At 40.7% G+C, this 18,350-nt stretch overlaps 1 protein-coding gene across 1 annotated transcript; it reads left to right on the top strand.

Moving 5' to 3' along the window:
• Positions 1-692: 692 nt before the first annotated feature.
• Positions 693-17,904, top strand: ccdc92ba (coiled-coil domain containing 92Ba). Its single transcript, XM_027147834.2, has 4 exons — positions 693-1,073; positions 1,582-1,726; positions 2,696-2,743; positions 13,197-17,904. Exons 1-4 carry the CDS (start codon positions 1,062-1,064, stop codon positions 13,889-13,891), a joined length of 900 nt encoding a protein of 299 aa, XP_027003635.1. The 5' UTR covers positions 693-1,061; the 3' UTR covers positions 13,892-17,904.
• The last annotated feature ends 446 nt before the right edge of the window (positions 17,905-18,350 follow it).

Genomic DNA, 18,350 nt, shown 5'->3' with positions numbered 1-18,350 from the left:
TTAGGGAGGGAGAGAGAGAGAGAGAGAGAGCACTTTACCCGCACCCAAGATGAGGTAGCGCAATAATCTACGCCTGAAACTAAAAAAAAAACAAAATATTTTGACGCATATTTTATTAGGCCGAGTGTGTAAGTGCTGAGATTTAGCCAGTTTGATGTTAATACAGAGAATGAGCAGCCGATAATAATAGAATGGAGCAAGACAGGCTTCACCATCATGCTGTGTGGAGATTGTAAAATCACTGCTCCAGAAATGAACCATCTGATTTATGACGCACTGATGGACATGAGAGTCACTCAGGAGGGAGAATACTTTTTTCTGTTTTAATGCATATACACATCATTTGAAATTGCTTCTTTAGTTTACCCAGACATTGTTGTTTGTTACATTTGTGAAAAGCAGAGTACATTAGACATTCAAGACATTTTTGAGTTATTGGGGACGGAAAATAATGCCCAGAATTCGCCCCTGGGAAGAAATCAAAAACAGATTTATTGCATATATATAAAGGAGCAATATATAATTAAATTGCTCCACTGTATTTTGTGTCCAATCTTTGCCAACACATGTCTTAAATCCGACTCACCGCTGTGCTGGATTCATGCAGATGTACTTGGGTTTGTTGTGGCCGCGCTGCGCGCTCTCTTTGTCCAATCAGATCGCGCGGTGTTCCGGCGGCTCCGCTCTCTGCTGGCGTGTTGCAGAAGAGGATCTAGGGCCAAGCGCAGGAAATATCGATCTGCTGTATATTTGTCGTTGTTGCGTTTTTTTTTTGTTTTTTTTTTATTTTGTAACAAACCCATAAGTTAGTGTGACGCGCGTCGTATCTTTTGATGTTTGTTCGCTTTGCCTCATGTAACCTTCGTGACCGTCAGTGAGCTAACGATGTGTTAATGCTTCACTGGATCATCGGATCTCCTGCTCGGAGGATGTCGTCCATTCTTCCTGCATTGTATGAACGGAGTGGACTTTATGATAACCCGGATCTCCATTTCGCGGATCAGTTAATCTGTTTTTAAAGCTTTATTTTCTTCGTTTGGGTGTCAAAGTATACTGCGCTAATGGAGAGCCCGGTAGGTGTCACACAGCCAATAGAAACTGCTAATTATCATGCATCGTTATTGCTTATTAAACGTGTTTCTTACAAATGTTGTAAATGCATCGTACATAAATATTATGTAAACATCTATCCTAGGGTTGTCGTGTTTGTAACTATATACAGTATTATGCATGAATCTGTTAAAGATGGGAAGTGGGGGTTGGGCTTAACTGTGCTGGTACATTTCCTGTGAGCATGCGTTAAAATAGATTAATTGTAGGTGTTCTTTTTGTTTGTTTTTTTTACTTAATCCTATTCACTGTTGTGGTTTATCTGGGAAAACACCCTGATTAAGGATGAGTCCATCTAAGGGCACCAAACACACACGTGCGTTTACACCTGAGACCAGAAAACCCAGAGAACCCAGAGTATAGCCATACAAACTTTAGAAGAACAGAAACTGAACTCAGGATTGACCCAAGAATCCTGCCTCTGCATTTTCATGTACATAAACTTTTATTTTCCCATTTTTCCTTGTAAAGCGGCCACAGGTTTTGATGGACAGGAGTGCACTGACAAGGCAGGTGGAGGGTGTGGAGAGAAGCATCATATTCCTGCGGCAGGAGCAGCTGACACTGCTGCATGGCTTACACCTGGAGATCCTGTCCCTGCAGAAACGTTGCACAGGTGAGATTTCAAATGCTCCAACATATGCACACATTTACTGAACATATATCATCTATGCAAAAATACTGAACAGGTGCCCATAATAGGGATAGTAATTGGGACATCTACAGGAAGGGAAGTGCTGAAACACATGCTTTTGTCAGCAAAACAGCTGACTTTACAGAGGTAGTGTCAGAAGTGCTGAAACAGTACCCCAGCAAAGCGATCCATAAATACAGCCAATTTCACCAAGGAGATATTTTTGCTAAACTGTCGTATTATGAATCAGGCTGCGCAGAGCTGAAACAGTACAGTACATTACTACAGAAATACACAAATCATATTTTTCCAGTTCTATATCTATATGAGTATTATCTCTGAGAATTGAGAATTACCTAAATCTAAATTATCTTCTCTACTGAGCCAAGCCAAGGTGACACTTTGTAAGATTTAGTATTTTTACATAAACATGAAACAATATAGCTGTGAAGGAACAAAATATATTTGTGCATTGTTTCAGTAATATGGCTCACACGATCTGATGCGTTTTGAGAATGTGTGAAGCCAGTGTTTATATTGATAATCAAGGTTCCTCTTCAAGCTTATTAAATGTAAGATGGGATTGTAAAATCCTTACCATACCACAGTACAAAACACATACAAAGGAAAGCTTATTTTGGTCATAAAGAATACTCATATAATGCTGCCACACCCAAAGAATGCACATTAGTGTGAGTGCATGCGAATGCTGGACTATACCACTCATCTCTCTGTTGAGGAAGGGATGCAGTTTTGCCCATACCCCCTTCCCCCATCTCTCTATGGAATGGTGTAGACTGAACTGAGAGCACTGCAGGTCAATAGCTTCCTGGCAGCATGGGCTATGTGTAATACAGTACGTGGTCCACCAGAGCCTGTCTGTAGACATGCTGAAACAGCTTGAGGAAGAAAAAGCTTATCTCTAATAATTGTCTGTCGCATATGTTACAGAACTGACTCTTGAGCTGAATTTGAAGCCGCCTGGCAAAAGTGAAGAAGGTGAGTGCTCAAACATTCACACTGATGTAGAGAAACACTAAACAGCACAGGGTTGCTTTGACATTGATAGCCTTCATCTCTTCATGCCTGCTATTCTGTATAGCAATATGAGTCCTGGTTCAAATAAAACTAGGCAACTTATGTCTAATTATGTTTTATAAACCCCTAGAAATGACTAAAACATCACAGCAGTCCTCTCCAGGAACAGTTGTGTTTTGGGGATACAAAATCGAAAGTCTGATAAATGGTGAAAAGTGTGAATTTGTGAATTTTTGTACAGCATCAGAAACAAAACATTGTCTTTTTAAGCTATATTCAACAATAAATAATCCCTAAACTAAGTGGTTGCATTAAAACAATCTTTTAAAATAGTTTCATTTGATTTTTGAAGCATACATCTGTCTGTGCTACATAAATCAAACATAACCAGCCAGCCTATAAAACATAATCAGCCAGCCTATAAAAAACAAAGTGAAAAGAGCAGATTAGCATCTGCCTTGTTGTCAGGAGATTGTATGTTCAAAACCTGATGATGTCACCTGAGCTCCTTTGTTATACACAGTGACACAAGCCAATCATGTGTGTCAGTGAGGTCATGTACAGTATGCAGAAGAGGGCAGATAGCATTTCCACAGAGTGTGTTTTGTTACACGGGAATCCACCATGCACAGTAGTTGGAAATGGAGTGGTTGGCTGGCTTCATGTGTCACTTGGAGGAAATCCATGTTAGCCTTCACAGTTAGTAGCTGTCTTATAATGGGGTTTAGCTGACAGGTGGGTGGAAATTAGAAGAAATAGAGAGAATACACAAGTTTTGATCAAATACTTGTAACCAATCGTAATATTAATTCTATTCCATTCAATCCAAGTTTATTTGTATAGCGCTTTTTACAATTGACATTATATTGATAGAGTTACAACATGGTAATAATAATCTTTGCAGTATTTTGAGAATATACTTGTAAGCCACATATTATTGGTCCAGTGCCACATAGCGAAATAATTAACTAGTTTGATTTTTTTTTTTACCATTTAAAAAAAATACATTTCGTGTCCATCATTTAACAATGATCCATTCACAACAAGCTCAAAATCAATGCAGAGAACAGCAATGTAGCCCATGTTTGTCACTCCTTAGTTATCTAAGCAGAGTTCAAAACACACTATATGGCCAAACGTTTGTGCCAAACACATATCACACCCATATATACATTTTTCCAAACTGTTGCCACAAAATTGGAAGCACACTGTCGTTTTAAATGTATTTATATACTGTAGAATTACAATTTTGCTTCACTGGAACTAAGAAGACTGTTGAAACATGTTCCAGCATAATAATGTCCCTACACACAAAGCACCCCAGACCCTCCTCACCCTAAATCAGTACCTGACTTCCTCTCAGCCACTCTCTTTAAAATCGAATGGAAATCTTTCCCAGAAGATTGGAGGTTATTATAAGAGCAAAAGGGGATTACATTTAGATTGGTATGTTCATGGGATATGGTGGTCAGGTGTCCACTTTCATTTAGCCATATAGTGTAAATGTTACGGTTCAGCCTGGGATTTTGGCCATGTTCTCCTGTTTATGTTTCGAGCCACGTGTCTGCCCCGCCTTTGTTTAATCCTCCCGTCTCTGCACACCTGTTCCCTATGTGTTCATTGTCATGTCTATTTAACCGTGCCGCGTTGCCGATGGCAGTGCGGAATAATCGTCAGTTTACCCTTGTCCTTTGTCCTGTCTAGTTTTCATCTTTGTTCTTGTTCTTGTATTTTAAGTTATTAAACCTTGTTTATTTGAAGCTATCCTGCGTATGGGTCTGTCCTCCTCCTTCCGGTTGTGACAGAATGATTCCGCGCAAACTCGGACCCAGCAGGATAGCTTCCAGCCTGGACCGGCTTATTGGGAGCATATTTTTTTCTCCCCTGGACTTTTTTCCTTTTTTCGGTGATATCGCTCCACATTTTATCCGGTGAGGGACGCCACTCCACTTCCGGTTCCCCGCGGAGGACGGCGCCTCACTTCTGTTTCGCAGAGGATGTCACCATCCCTGTTTTGTCCTTTTTTTGGTGTCCTGTGGCATCGCCCCACACCTTTTCCGGTGGGGGATGTAGCTTCACTTCCTGGTTTTCCATGGAGGACATCGCCTCACTTCTGTTCCACGGCGGGTGTTGCAGGCCCGTGGCGGAGGATCCTTCCTGCCCTCCATCCCTCCCATTCTGGTCTTTGAGACATGGTCTGGCCGTGAGGTGTCAGGGGTTGTGCTTGGCCCTTCTGCACGGCTGTGGACGTCGTCCAGCCCTTTTACTCGGCTGTGGATGTCACTCGGCCCTTCTGCTCAGGTGTGTATGTCGCTCAGCCCTTCTGCTCTGCTGTGGATGTCGCTCGGCCCTTTTGCTCAGCTGTCCCGCCATGTGCCTTGCTCCCCCATCTGCCTCGTGTGTGCCTTGCTCCCCCATCTGCCTCGCCGTGTGCCTTGCTCTCCCCACTACATCGCTCTGTGCCTCGCCCCCTTCCTGGATCTCATCAGGATCATGGCCCCCTTGGATGTGGTCATTAATGCGGGATTGGTGCTTCGGGAGCCGTGCCTCGAGGGGGGTGGTACTGTTCAGCCCGGATTTTGGCCATGTTCTTCTGTTTATGTTCCATGTCACGTGTCTGCCCCACCTTTGTTTACTCCTCACCCAACATCAGTACCTGACTTCCTCTCAGCCAAACTTTTTAAAATCGAATGGAAATCTTTCCCAGAAGATTGGAGGTTATTATAAGAGCAAAAGGGGATTACATTTGGAATGGTATATTTGTGGGATATGGTGGTCAGGTGTCCACTTTCATTTAGCCATATAGTGTAACTGTTATGGTTCAGCCTGGAATTTTGGCCATCTTCTCCTGTTTATGTTTTGTGTCACGTGTCTGCCCCGCCTTTGTTTAATCCTCCCCGTCTCTGCACACCTGTTCCCTATTTCAAAGTGCAGCGTCTATTTAAAAGTGCCACGTTGCTGATGGCAGTGCGGAATCATCGTCAGTGTACCCCTTGTCCTTTGTTCTGTCTAGTTTTCGTCTTTGTTCCTGTTCTTTATATTTTTAAGTTATTAAACCTTGTTTATTTGAAGCTATGCTGCGTATGGGTTGTCTTCCTCCTCCCGGTTGTGACAGAATGATTCCGTGCAAACTCTGACCCAGCAGGATAGCTTCTAGCCTGGACCGTCTTATTGGGAGCATTTTTTTTTCTCCCCTGGTCTTTTTCCTTTTTTCGGTGACACCGCGCTGCATTTTATCCGGTGAGGTACGGCACTCCACTTCCGGTTCCCCGTGGAGGTTGTCGCCTCACTTCTGTTCCAAGGATTATGTCACCATCCCTGTTTTGTTCTTTTTTTGGTGTCCTGCGGCATCGCCCCGGACCGGTTGGGGTGGGGGACGTCGCTTCACTTCCTGGGTTTCCGTGGAGGACATCGCCTCACTTCTGTTCCACGGCGGGTGTTGCAGGCCCGTGGCGGAGGATCCTTCCTGCCCTCCATCCCCCCCATTCTGGTCTTCGAGACATGGTCTGGCCGTGAGGTGTCAGGGGTTGTGCTTGTCTCTTCTGTTCAGCTGTGGACGTCGCTCGGCCCTTCTGCTTGGCTGTGGACCTCGTCGCTCAGCTCTTCTGCTCGGCTGTGGACATCGCTCGGAACCAGGACATGCCTCGAGGGGGGTGGTACTGTTACGGTTCAGCCCAGATTTTGGCCATGTTCTTCTGTTTATGTTCCGTGTCACATGTCTGCCCCGCCTTTGTTTACTCCTCCCCGTCTCTGCATACCTGTTCCCTATGTGTTTATTTTTATGTTTATTTAACCGTACCACGTTGCCAATGGCAGCGGGGAATCATCGTCAGTGTACCCTCATCCTTTGTCCTGTCTAGTTTTTGTCTTTGTTCCTGTTCTTTGTATTTTTAAGTTATTAAACCTTGTTTATTTGAAGCTATCCTGCATATGGGTCTTCCTTCTCCTGGTTGTTACAGTAACAGTTACAGTTGTAGCCATAGTTTGTCCTGACTTCTATGGTTTATAGCTAAAGTGTTAAAATTGACATTTTCTCCAGATAACATGAAATCTTTTAGAAGCCTTTAGTTTCAGTACAAAGCTATATCTGAGGTTACAGGAAACATTTATAACTAATACAGAAGCCATTTAAAATTTAAATCTCATTTATTAGTATTTCTGTTTGTAAACTGATAGTATTGATCAACAGGTTGGTTCTAATAGTTGACTTGTTAATGATTAAATGACACAGGTTGAAGAATTGCCCTTATTTTTCACTTTTTTCCACACTGCACATTTCCACAAATTTATTTATCTATCTCAACAAATAAGGGGTTAATAGAAGGCTATACTACGAGCTAATGCCAGATTTTCACAATATTTCTTTGTCAACATCAGGCCACCTCTCTCCTGATCTGTCCCACACAGACCTTCCCCTCCTCTCCCTCTTCCTCACGCTGTTCTCCTCTTCAGAACCGTCCCACTGGGAATATCCAATTACAACATGCTTTTTTTTTCTCGCTAAGATTGTGTTAGTCAGGAAGACAAAGAGGACGGGGCAGTAGGGGTTTAGTGAAAATGACTGAAAATGGCATAGATATTAAAGAAGTAGAGCATACAACTGGATATTTGGTAAACAGCATTCTTAATTAAAATAATACTTCAGAATCCTATCACATGTCCCTCAACAATTTTGCTGTTTGTAATAAAATCATTTGAAGGGAGAAGGGAGAGAGCCTAAACAAAAGGGTGGGTATTAATGAGGATCAGATAACACTGCATTTTCTATATTCACTGCATGAGCTCATCTGAATCTGACCTGCTGGGTGGCTGATGGATTGGATGTGCTTGGGAAAGGAAAGGCATTAGCTTCATGGAATACCTGCAGAGTCCTCAGAGCTACTGCAGCTACAAAAGGGCAACAGAAAATAAAATCACATGCATTCTGTTCATTTCCTAAGGTGGCGTGAAGAATTATTTTCTTGTAACTCATCTACTGCTAAGTTTAAAAAAAAAAAAAAAAGCATTCCACTGAGAACATGAAACAATTATTTCAATTTCTATCCACCTAATTTTAGTGTTCTTTATATATTTATAAAGAACTTCTATATATTTCATTTTAGCTCTAATTTCTTTTAGCTTGAAATTTCTCATTTCTAACCATCACATTTTAGGGTTTTAATTTCTGCTTATCTTATATCAGAGCTCTGATTTTTAGAGTTGTAATTTCCATTTATCTAATTATTAGAGTTATATATTCTCATTTTAGAGTTCTTATGTTTATCTCTTTTTGCAGTTCTGCTTTGATGTGACCTTTTTGGTCTCAGTGAAATATTTTTAGTAAAAACTTAATTTGCATAATCTTTCTGTCACTCCAAATATAGATCAGCCCAGACATGTTTGATTTTTGCCTATATAGTTTTGCACTTGAACAAAGCTAACATAGTGAATGTAGTAAAAGGGAAACTTAGAGCTAGTTTAACATAACACACATGCCATGCCTAAATCATCACATCAGTTCTGGTATAATCTCAAATGATGTGTGGTTTCTGACACTACATGATGCCTAATAGCTTCAGTACAAAGCTAATATAGCTAAACTTAACATAAAAAAAGTCATGATAACTAGTTAGCAGTGTAGAGAAGTTGGATTGCACTGATTCCTTGTGTCCAGTCCGATACTTCTGCTTTGATAGAAAACATTTTGAGTGCCTTAACCAATGAAATTGGACTTTAAATTTGTTTAACTAAATATTTTGCCCCTGATTTTGCAAACTGGTTGAATTTGTGAGGAGTATGTTTTTCTACTAAGAGTTAATGATATTCTGATGATTTTGTAACGTTAGAAAATGATCGTTTTCAATAGATAAATTCTTTCTATTCAACTCAAAGTAGGTTCCTGTCTTTTGTATACTATCTGCTTAACTCACTTTCTGGAGTAGTGTGACTTGAATTGTGTTATATTCTATACCATTGTTGATTTTATAGTGTTGGTCTTTGTTGTTCTCTTAGCTGATTAATCAGGAGTAGTTTCAGTCTCCCTTAAGGTATGAATTGGGGGCAAGGCTTTTTAAATTGAAGGTTCTCTGCTACAGACGCTTGTCAGTATCTCTCTCTCTAACATTAGTGTCTAGTACTGTTTTGATATATTCTACCATACCTTAATTCTCACTCTTGTTTGACTACAAATATGTGCCTTAAACCCATCTCTGTACTCAAGGCCTACTCTCGCAGACGCTCTCATCCACAGAGCAGAGGTCACAATCCCAGTAACCTCATCTACCCTCCTCTGTTGTGTAAGTCTCAAACAGTGGTGGTAGGTGGGCTCTGGAATTGTCAGTCTGCTGTAAAGAAAGCTGATTTTATCTCTGCTTTAACTTCCCATTACTCCTTTGATTTCCTTGCGCTAACAGAGACCTGGATATCCCCACAGAACACTGCAACACCAGCTGCTTTATCCTCTGCCTATGCTTTCTCTCACTCACCACGAGAAATGGGCAGGGGTGGTGGTACAGGTTTATTGTTGTCAAAAAATGGTGCTTTACACCTCTCCTCTTCTCTCATTTAACCATCTCTTATTTTGAATTCCATGCCATTTCAGTTACCTCTCCAATCAACCTTGTTATCATTGTTGTCTACCGCCCTCCTGGTCTCCTAGGAGACTTCCTGGAAGAAATGGACTCACTGCTTAGTGCTTTCCCTTCCGATAGCTCCCCCCTGACAGTGCTTGGTGACTTCAACCTCCCCTCTGACAAGCTACATTCTTCTTCCCTACTGTCTCTTCTCGACTCATTCACCCTCACACTCAACAGCTACTTCCCTCACACACAAAGGAGGCAATGTCCTGTACCTGGTTTTCACCCGTCCTTCTCCAGCTACAGACGTGACTGCTACCCCACTACACGTCTCTGATCATCACCTGGTATCCTTCACCATCACTCTACCTATCCTACCTAAAACTACCTCTCACCCCCTCTCTCTTACCCGCCGCAACCTTCACTCTGTCTCCCCTTCATCTGTAGCTTCTGGCACTCTTTCTTCCCTTCCTGATCCTGAGTCTTTTTCCTCACTACCCTTGATACTTTCCTCTCATCTCTTTCCTCAACTATGGACTTCCTCTGCCCTATGTTCACTAAACCCAAGAAAACTTCTTGTTCTGCTCCTTGGATTTCAGATGTGCTGCGCAACAATCGAAGAGAGCTAAGATCATCAGAGAGAAAGTGGAAGAAATCACAACTTGATGCAGATCTTGATTTTTACCGAACACTTCTTGTCAAATTCTCCTCAGATGTGACTTCTGCCAAGACTTCCTTCTACAAGGAAAAGCTTGAAGCTTCCTCACATGACCCTCGGAAATTCCACAACATCATCTCTTCTCTGATCAACCCCCCGCTCCACCTTCTTCATCCTCCCTGACTGCAGAAGACTTTGCTTCTTTCTGCCAGGAGAAGATTGAGGAAAACTGCCGGACCTTCACTTCAGCCCCGACTGCACTTGCATCTCAGAGTATGCATTCCCCTACACCTTCGTTGTCACATTTCTCAACTGTGGCAGCAGAAGAGATTTTACAACTCATCCAGTCCTGCAATCCTACCACCTGCCCATTGGATCCACTACCTACCACTATGCTCCAGACCATCTCGCAAGACCTTTTGCCCTTCATTTCCACTATCGTCAATAGATCCATAGCATCTGGTCAGGTACCAACTACTTTCAAGAGAGCAAGGGTTATTCCCATCCTATAGAAACCTGCTCTAGATCCATCAGACATCAGTAACTACAGACCGGTATCACTTCTCTCATTTCTTTCAAAAATTCTTGAACGCATTGTCTATAATCAACTGTCTGTCTATCTCTCACAGAACAACCTCCAAGACCCCAACCAGTCTGGCTTTAAAGCAGCTCACTCTACAGAGACAGCCTTTTGGATGTCTCTGAGAAGCTACATGCTGCTAGATCAGCCAAACTGTCATCCATCCTTATCCTCCTTGACCTTTCAGCAGTGTTTGATACGGTCAACCACAAGACTCTCTTATCCACCCTCAAGAGTCTTGGGATTTGTGGATCAGCTTGGGAATGGTTTGCTTCCTACCTGGAAGGATGCTCATATCTGGTAACATGGAGGGGTGTGACATCTGCTCCACGCAGACTTTCCACTGGCGTCCCACAGGGCTCAGTACTTGGTCCTCTTCTTTTCTCCCTGTATACTCACTCTCTTGGTGAAGTTATTTCATCACATGGGTTCTCTTACCACTGCTATGCTGATGATACACAACATATCTTCTCTTTCCCACCCTCAGATGCCACAGCTTCTGACCGTATCTCTGCATGTCGGGCAGAAATTTCATCATGGATGACTGCTCATCAGTTAAACTTCAATCCTATCAAAACTGAACTGCTGTTCATCCCAGGTGATTCATCCCCAGGTCATGATCTTGCTATATCCTTGCACAACGATCTGATCTCCCCTTCAGCCACAGCTCGCAACCTTGGGGTAACCATGGACAATCACCTGTTCTTTTCCTCTCATGTTGCTAATGTGACTCGCTCATGTCGGTTTCTTCTCTACAACATTAGAAGGATTCTGCCATTTTTGTCCACACAGCCTGCTTAGGTACTTGTTCAGTCTCTTGTCATTTCTAGACTGGATTACTGAAATGCACTGCTGGCAGGTCTACCTATGAACGCAATCCATCCTCTGCAAATGATCCAAAATGCAGCTGCCCGGCTTGTTTTCAACCTGCCAAAGTTCTCGCATACCACCCCGCTGCTGCGATCCCTCCACTGGCTTCCGGTAGCTGCACGCATCCGATTCAAAACACTGATGCTGGCCTAAAAGCCAAAAATGGACCAGCTCCCTCTTACCTCAAAGCCCTCATCACTCCTCGCACTGCACCCTGCAACCTCCGATCTACCAGCACTGCCCGATTGGTTCCAAAATCTCTCAGGGTAAGAGGCAAGTATACTACAAGACTCTTCTCTGTTCTGGCACCAAGGTGGTGGAATGAACTTCCCCTAGAGGTCCGGACAGCTGAGTCACTGGCTATTTTCAAGCGGCGGTTGAAGACCTACTTATTCAGGAAACACTTCAACTAGCACTTCTTTCCTTATCTTTTGCATTTAAAAAAAAAAAACTTTGACATTTTTCATTGTAACTTTGAACAAATGTTTTAAACTCGTGGTATCTTAAGTATGTAACCTAGTGAACCAGCATTAATGTATTCAATGTTAGAGATTTAAGCACTTATGTACGTTGCTCTGGATAAAGGCGTCTGCCAAATGCTGTAAAAGTAAATGTAAATGTAAACTCAATTCAATAAAATTAAAATTAATTTACAGTATATAGTGCTTTTAACAATGGACATTGTCTCAAAGCAGCTTCACAGAACATAAGAAATATTGAAAAAATACAAAAAGGTTAACATTATACAAAGATTTATACAAAGATTCAAGACTAATATTGTACTTATATTAAAATGTGTTTGTATTTATTCCCAATGAACAAGCCTGAGGTGACTGAGGCGACTGATGCGAGTGTAGAAAGTAAAACTCCCTTAGATGGAAGAGGAAGAAACCTTGGGTCACAAAAGGGAACCTCATCCTCATTTGGGTGACACTGAAGGGTGTGATTATAAATTATTATAAACATCGGAGTGTGTTATTATGAATAATGTCCTTTCTACATTCATATACACCCCGACAATTATAAAAATGACAAGGTGGGAAAGGAAGGAAAAACTCTTCTTGTTAGTCCACTTTGGACAAGGTGCAGAGGTTTTCAGTGTAGTTACAGTAGTAGTTACTGTAGATTTATGCCTGAGATTTATGCCTGATTTAATATTATTGTTTGACATATCATTGTATTATTTGTATAAGACATCCCAGGGTCTAGGTATTTGATTGGCTTAAATAATCATCCTGGAATAATTAGCTTTATGGCTCCCAGTTTACTCACTCGTACCTCATGTTCCACTCCTATAAACATTTTAGTTGGAGTGGGAGTTTTTTGCTTTTAATGAAAAATACACAAAGATGTCATTTGACCAGACACTGTATAACTCCATTATAACAAAGGAGCTGAGCCTTTTGTAACCCTAAACAGATGGCACACCCTGCTAGCGGTCTGCTCACTGCTCAATAATTCTCAAATCCTCATCTCTAGTCATTTTGTCCTTTGCCGTCTAGCTTCTTCTTTTAATTCCCATCAATTATTCAACTTAGTTGTTATTATTCTTACAGAGCAGTTAAAAGATTGTTTATATCCAGAATGCTTGTTTCATTTGACATATAAGTGATATCTGTTACTGCTCACATAAGCTGTGAGGTCAAATATATGATAATGATATGAAGTACCATATAATATGTAATATAGTAATGAGCAATGCATAATTAGTTTTCTTTTTCTGTGTATATGTATGTGTGTGCACATTGCAAGACGTACATGAGAAAGAGGAGCTGCTTGAGGCGCGCTGTCAGGCCGTGGAGAGCAGGCTACAAGAGGAGGTGCACTCTCAGGAGGAAATACGTGATGAGCTGAGCCACAAGGGGGTGCTGGTGGGAGCTCTAAGAGCAAGCCTGAAGGAGAAAGAGCGTCGCTTTCTGGAGGAGCTCAAGCAGCGCAGCCACAGGAGCACTGCGCTGAACTCTGAGCTACAGAAGCAGACCAAGACTGCTGCCTACCTGTCATTTCAGCTGCATGCTGCCAGGCAAAAGCTGCAACAACAACAACAGCAACAGTATCTCAGGGGACAGGAAGAGGCTGGGACAGAGAACCTGTTCTCTTTCAGCCCTTCTCAGCATGACAACTTCACTACACCTACAGTCAAACCGAAAAGGCGCAGCGGCGTCAGGGCGTACTCACACCTCCGAGCGGAGCGGGCCAGGGAGTGTGTTCCTCGCGCGAGGGTGACAGGTCCCGAGGAGCCCATGGCCATGCCTGATCCTGCACTCTTCCTCCACCCACGCAGACCAGCAACAGCTCGACCATATCAGCATCACACACAAATACTGCAAGGGGCAGAAGGAGGAGAGGAGCCAGATGAAACCGATCAGGGAGACTCGGCCAGCAGGCTGGTTGCCACTGTTCCTGTTAAAACAGCAGCTATTGCTGAGAGTAAAGCAAAGTGGTAGTTCTGAAAAAACGCCTGCTTCCTTGCTGTTTACCTCTTACCACTGACTGCACTGGCATGGCAGACATGTTTATTTTCTGTACTTGCTTTATACTTAGATTTTTGTTCTTAGCCGTAAACTCAAAGAAAGACAGTGATTTCCAGAGGACTGGCCGTGTCACACAGCACCTCTGTGTGGTTTTGCCTTGCCTTAGGGAGGACAGCCATAGGGCAGCTTATAGTCCCATGGTGGGGTGTCTCTGTGTCTTGGCTATTTGTTACCTACAAGCCCTTGCTCATGAGTGCAGTAAATTGACAGATTTTACTGTATTCAGGCAGGTTTTGTTGCTATACAGTATGATCTTGATAATTCTACATATTTCCACAATTTTTTAAGCAAGTGAGCACTGCAGTGAGTGCACATATGAAAACGCCACCTTTTTCACATGCAATGTTTTAATCAGTACAGCTGTGTATAATAGTAGAGATTTGGGAACTGTTCACTGTAGATCAAGGCTCAGGGGTTATCTAGTGTAGAGAGATTGAGAATCTGTGTCTGTGGGTAGATATGCTTTAGGAGAATCAAGTAAGAATCATATTTTAATCGTGTTAGGTATCACCAGTTTGCTTCAGATCTGTTTAAAAACTCTTTTAGAGTTTTGCACATGTGGTTGCACATGGTCTCTGATTGATGAGTCAGTTTTTTGCATCCATTATTATTAACAAACAAACTAAGACGCTTCTTAGATGGCCCCCAAACAAAAATGGCTCTTGCGTGCTTATGTTTTGTGTTATGGTCTGAAATCTAATAGCTTGCCATACATACATTCATCATCCACTTTATTAGGAACACCTGTATCCTTGCTTAGTTAACAGTCTCTAGACTAACATAAAATGAGCCCAGCTTCTGAAATACTCAGACCAGTTCACCTGGTACCTACTACCATACCATGATTAAAGTCTCAAAGATAACACTTCCCATTTATTCTGTTGTTTGACGGACATTAAGCTCTTGACCTGTATCTGCATGAATTTTTTCCTTGTAACACTGCCCAGTGATCGTCGTGATTAGATAACTGCATGAATGTACAAGTGTTCAGGTGTTCCTAATAAAGTGGACTGTGAGTGTATGTACTGTAGAGATGGATGACAAATTAAATACCATGTTGGAAAAAAAACATCAGGTGACTTAGTAATGTGTCAGGCCACCTTGTATCAGTTTTAGTGAGTCTTATCATATTGTACAGTCTCTAGAATGGTCAAGGATGGATGAAGAGCATTTTTCTAAAAGATATCCACTCAGATGGTTTTGCTGATGACGGAGGTGGAGAAAACAAACATGTTGGTCCATAATCTCCAGAATATTGAATTGGCTCGAGTTATGGTCAGTGTCAAACATGCAGCATTTGCATTATTTTCCTGCTCATCAAACCATTTTATTCTATTGATTTACAGGTAAGGGTATAACTAGACCCATGTTTATGCCAGGAAAATGATGCCCATATCATAAAAAGGCACCAGGGTATTGTCAATTTTATTGGCACCAGTCATTTTAATGTGCCATCTGTCTATAGCTGTATAATGTTATATAAGATAAATATTTGCATAACAAGTAATACAATAAAAGGACTGTGCTGCAGTATCTAATCAAATAAATTTCAAGACGCATATGTTATATATTATACAAATGCACAATAAAATGAGATCAAGCTGGGAGTCAAAATCCGAGATCAGCGTCCCTTTAACAGTGAAACTGACAATTGTGCCATTCTGTGGTAAATAGTGGTTTGAGGTCTTAATAATACTGAAATGAGCTAAAAAGCCTCTTTTAATTTCAAATTAACACAAAAATCAGCAAGAGTCATTTGCTGCTTTTCAGATTCACTTTAACATATATGGGTTTGATTCATATTAACAAGGTTTATGTAAAAAATAAAATAAAAAAAATAAAACCCATATTCACACTTTTTGCAGAATACTAGAAGTCATTTATGAAGAAAATCATTTGTAGATCTAAACGATATGACTAGAATTTGAGTCTATTTCCAACAGTGCTTATTTCTATACCACTGGATGGCTCTAGTGTCGGTTAGTGTGTGTCTTTGGCTACAGTGTGGTGTGAGATCAAATGGTAATCAACACACTTTCTGTGCAAGCCAAGCAATATTTAACTATAGCTGATGAGACAATTTTAAGCTTAGATTTGACAATGTTGGAAAATTATAATCCTAAACCTATGGAGGTTCACCCTGCAAACACGCCATCTCGTTCTTAATGTATCCGTGGTAATCCATTGTCACTTTTAGTTTAGATTGAATTTGCTAAACATTAATCCAGAGCTTGTTGTTTTAGGGCAGGGGTGTCATATATACCTAATCCACCACAACAGATGAATCAGTGCTTTTGTTTTAGAAAATGGAAACTGAATAAAAAAAGAGGTAGTCTGTGTTATTTTAATAAGAGGCAGAAATAGAGCAATAAACTCAGGGCCATAAACCTAGCTATTGATAAAATGTGCTAATGATGTAATTCTTCATTATCAAGATAGACAAATGTAGTCAATGCAGTCATTCCAAAAGAAAAAAAAAATCACAGGTTTCACAGCAATGAGGACGAATTCTTATGCAATCACAGTTTTCCTATTTTCAAAAAAATGATTTTACAAAACTAGATTAAATCCCTCTTCCTACTTATAATACAACAATGTTTGCTTCAGTGTGCATGTGTTGTATGTCTGTATTTCAAATTGTGTGAGATTAATTTTTTTTTTATATTTTATGAAAATATGAATTGCCTTTGTAAAGCATTATTTTATGTCTAAAAGGAAAATTTTAGATTTGCTGATATTCCACTTCTAAAATATTAAATGTTATGGAGATTTTATTATTTCCATAACATACAGGACTAGATCACATTTTAGATATTTGTTTGATTGAAGTCTGTGTGGGATTTGTACTGCTGAAGGATTACACCACGTTCTCCAACGGTGTACATGAGAATTGATGCAAATTTGAAGTCAAATTGTGTTCACATTTCAAAATGTTGCTTTAATTTGTTTCATACTGCTCTTTTATAGTATTTGCAAGCATTCTTGTTATTTTTTATGTTTCGTTTCTTGACAGGGGTTAAGATTTTTGGACTTTCACATATGTCAGTTGCTGGATATCTGCCGAAATGACATACAACTCACTACTGCAAACAGGTTGTTTTGACTTTTATACCTGTGTGTGTGGGGTTTGTGGCTGCGCTTGTTCATTAGTAGGTCACATGACCATAATGTGTTTGTAGGCCATATATGTGCCAGGAAAATAACCCCTGGAAGTGTTGCTACTCTGACAAGTCTGGGAGACTGTGAGAACAGCTCTTAAAACAGTGTCTCCAAACTAATATAAGGGATTCTTTGCCATCAAAGAATCGTTGGCTTCGGACAGGACTAAAACCCAAAAGATACACCAGACATTATTACATGTAAAATCGGCCTGAATTGGGCTTAATGCTTTTGCACAGTGCTGTATGTAAACATAATGCTGACCGTTAGGATTGTAGCTGTAAGTTTGACTTCATTGACATTTTGTATAAAGCATACCACCAATACATTTTGCTTTATACATCTATTGCTTTATCACTGTTATTACTGTGATTAGACTTCCAGGGGTGGTAGTGAAATGCCATTCAGTACATAGAGTATATAATCAGCTGTTTAACCTCCACCATTTAACGCATTTAAACAGTTTTTCTAAATGCTTTACTTTGTATTTAATCGCTATTAATAGTTTAGGGGTTTCGTTACCTCTAAGAGGTTCAAGTTTTAGACTGAGAAACTGTCTTCCCTACTCAGAGTAACAAAACTCTTTGACTGTTACATGATACGTAGAGGTTTTGTTATTATGCAGCGGCAGCTTTCTGCTGGATTTACAACCACATTTTGTTCGCTTCAAACCAGTTACCTGTTAACTGTTTAGTCTCTATATGACATGAGACATTGTGCACCAAACTCTTGCAATAATACACTGTATTCTCTGCAACAATATTAAAACGGTTGTATCCTTAAATGTCTGTCAAGGCTTCTTTGTGAAATTCTTCCTGTTTTTATGCACCTCATCATCTGGCTTTTACTCGAGACACATGAGAACTGATTGACGAAGTAATCTAGTCTTTTATATTCTCCGAGCCGAGATTACCAAAGACCCAAATCCGTTCTGAACTTCTTGTGTATTGTGTAATAAAAGAATAACACAATAGGTTGGCAAAATGCATTAGCAATAACTCAAGAGTTGTAAATATAAACCTACTTCGTACACGTACATGTAGAGTAAACATGAACCTAATCAATTGCTGTGTTTACAATGGAGTCTACAATGGGGGAAAGTGTTGAGGTGACAAAACGGAGACATCAAAATAGCAACCAATGAGGACACAGGAATCACTTTCAATAATAATAGAAAATAATAATAATTATATGATAAAATAATTATATTTAT

This window comes from Tachysurus fulvidraco, chromosome 11 (assembly GCF_022655615.1).
Source record: "Tachysurus fulvidraco isolate hzauxx_2018 chromosome 11, HZAU_PFXX_2.0, whole genome shotgun sequence".
In the NCBI taxonomy this organism is placed as follows: domain Eukaryota; kingdom Metazoa; phylum Chordata; class Actinopteri; order Siluriformes; family Bagridae; genus Tachysurus; species Tachysurus fulvidraco.
Note: the sequence above shows the minus strand (reverse complement) of the source record. Positions and strands in the feature narration are given on the sequence as shown.

Bases quoted from the DNA above. Each gene is read 5' to 3' on its own strand.
- ccdc92ba (XM_027147834.2), top strand. The intron at 1,727-2,695 runs GTGAGATTTCAA...CATATGTTACAG, and splicing joins CCTGCAGAAACGTTGCACAG to AACTGACTCTTGAGCTGAAT. The intron at 2,744-13,196 runs GTGAGTGCTCAA...GCACATTGCAAG, and splicing joins GCCTGGCAAAAGTGAAGAAG to ACGTACATGAGAAAGAGGAG.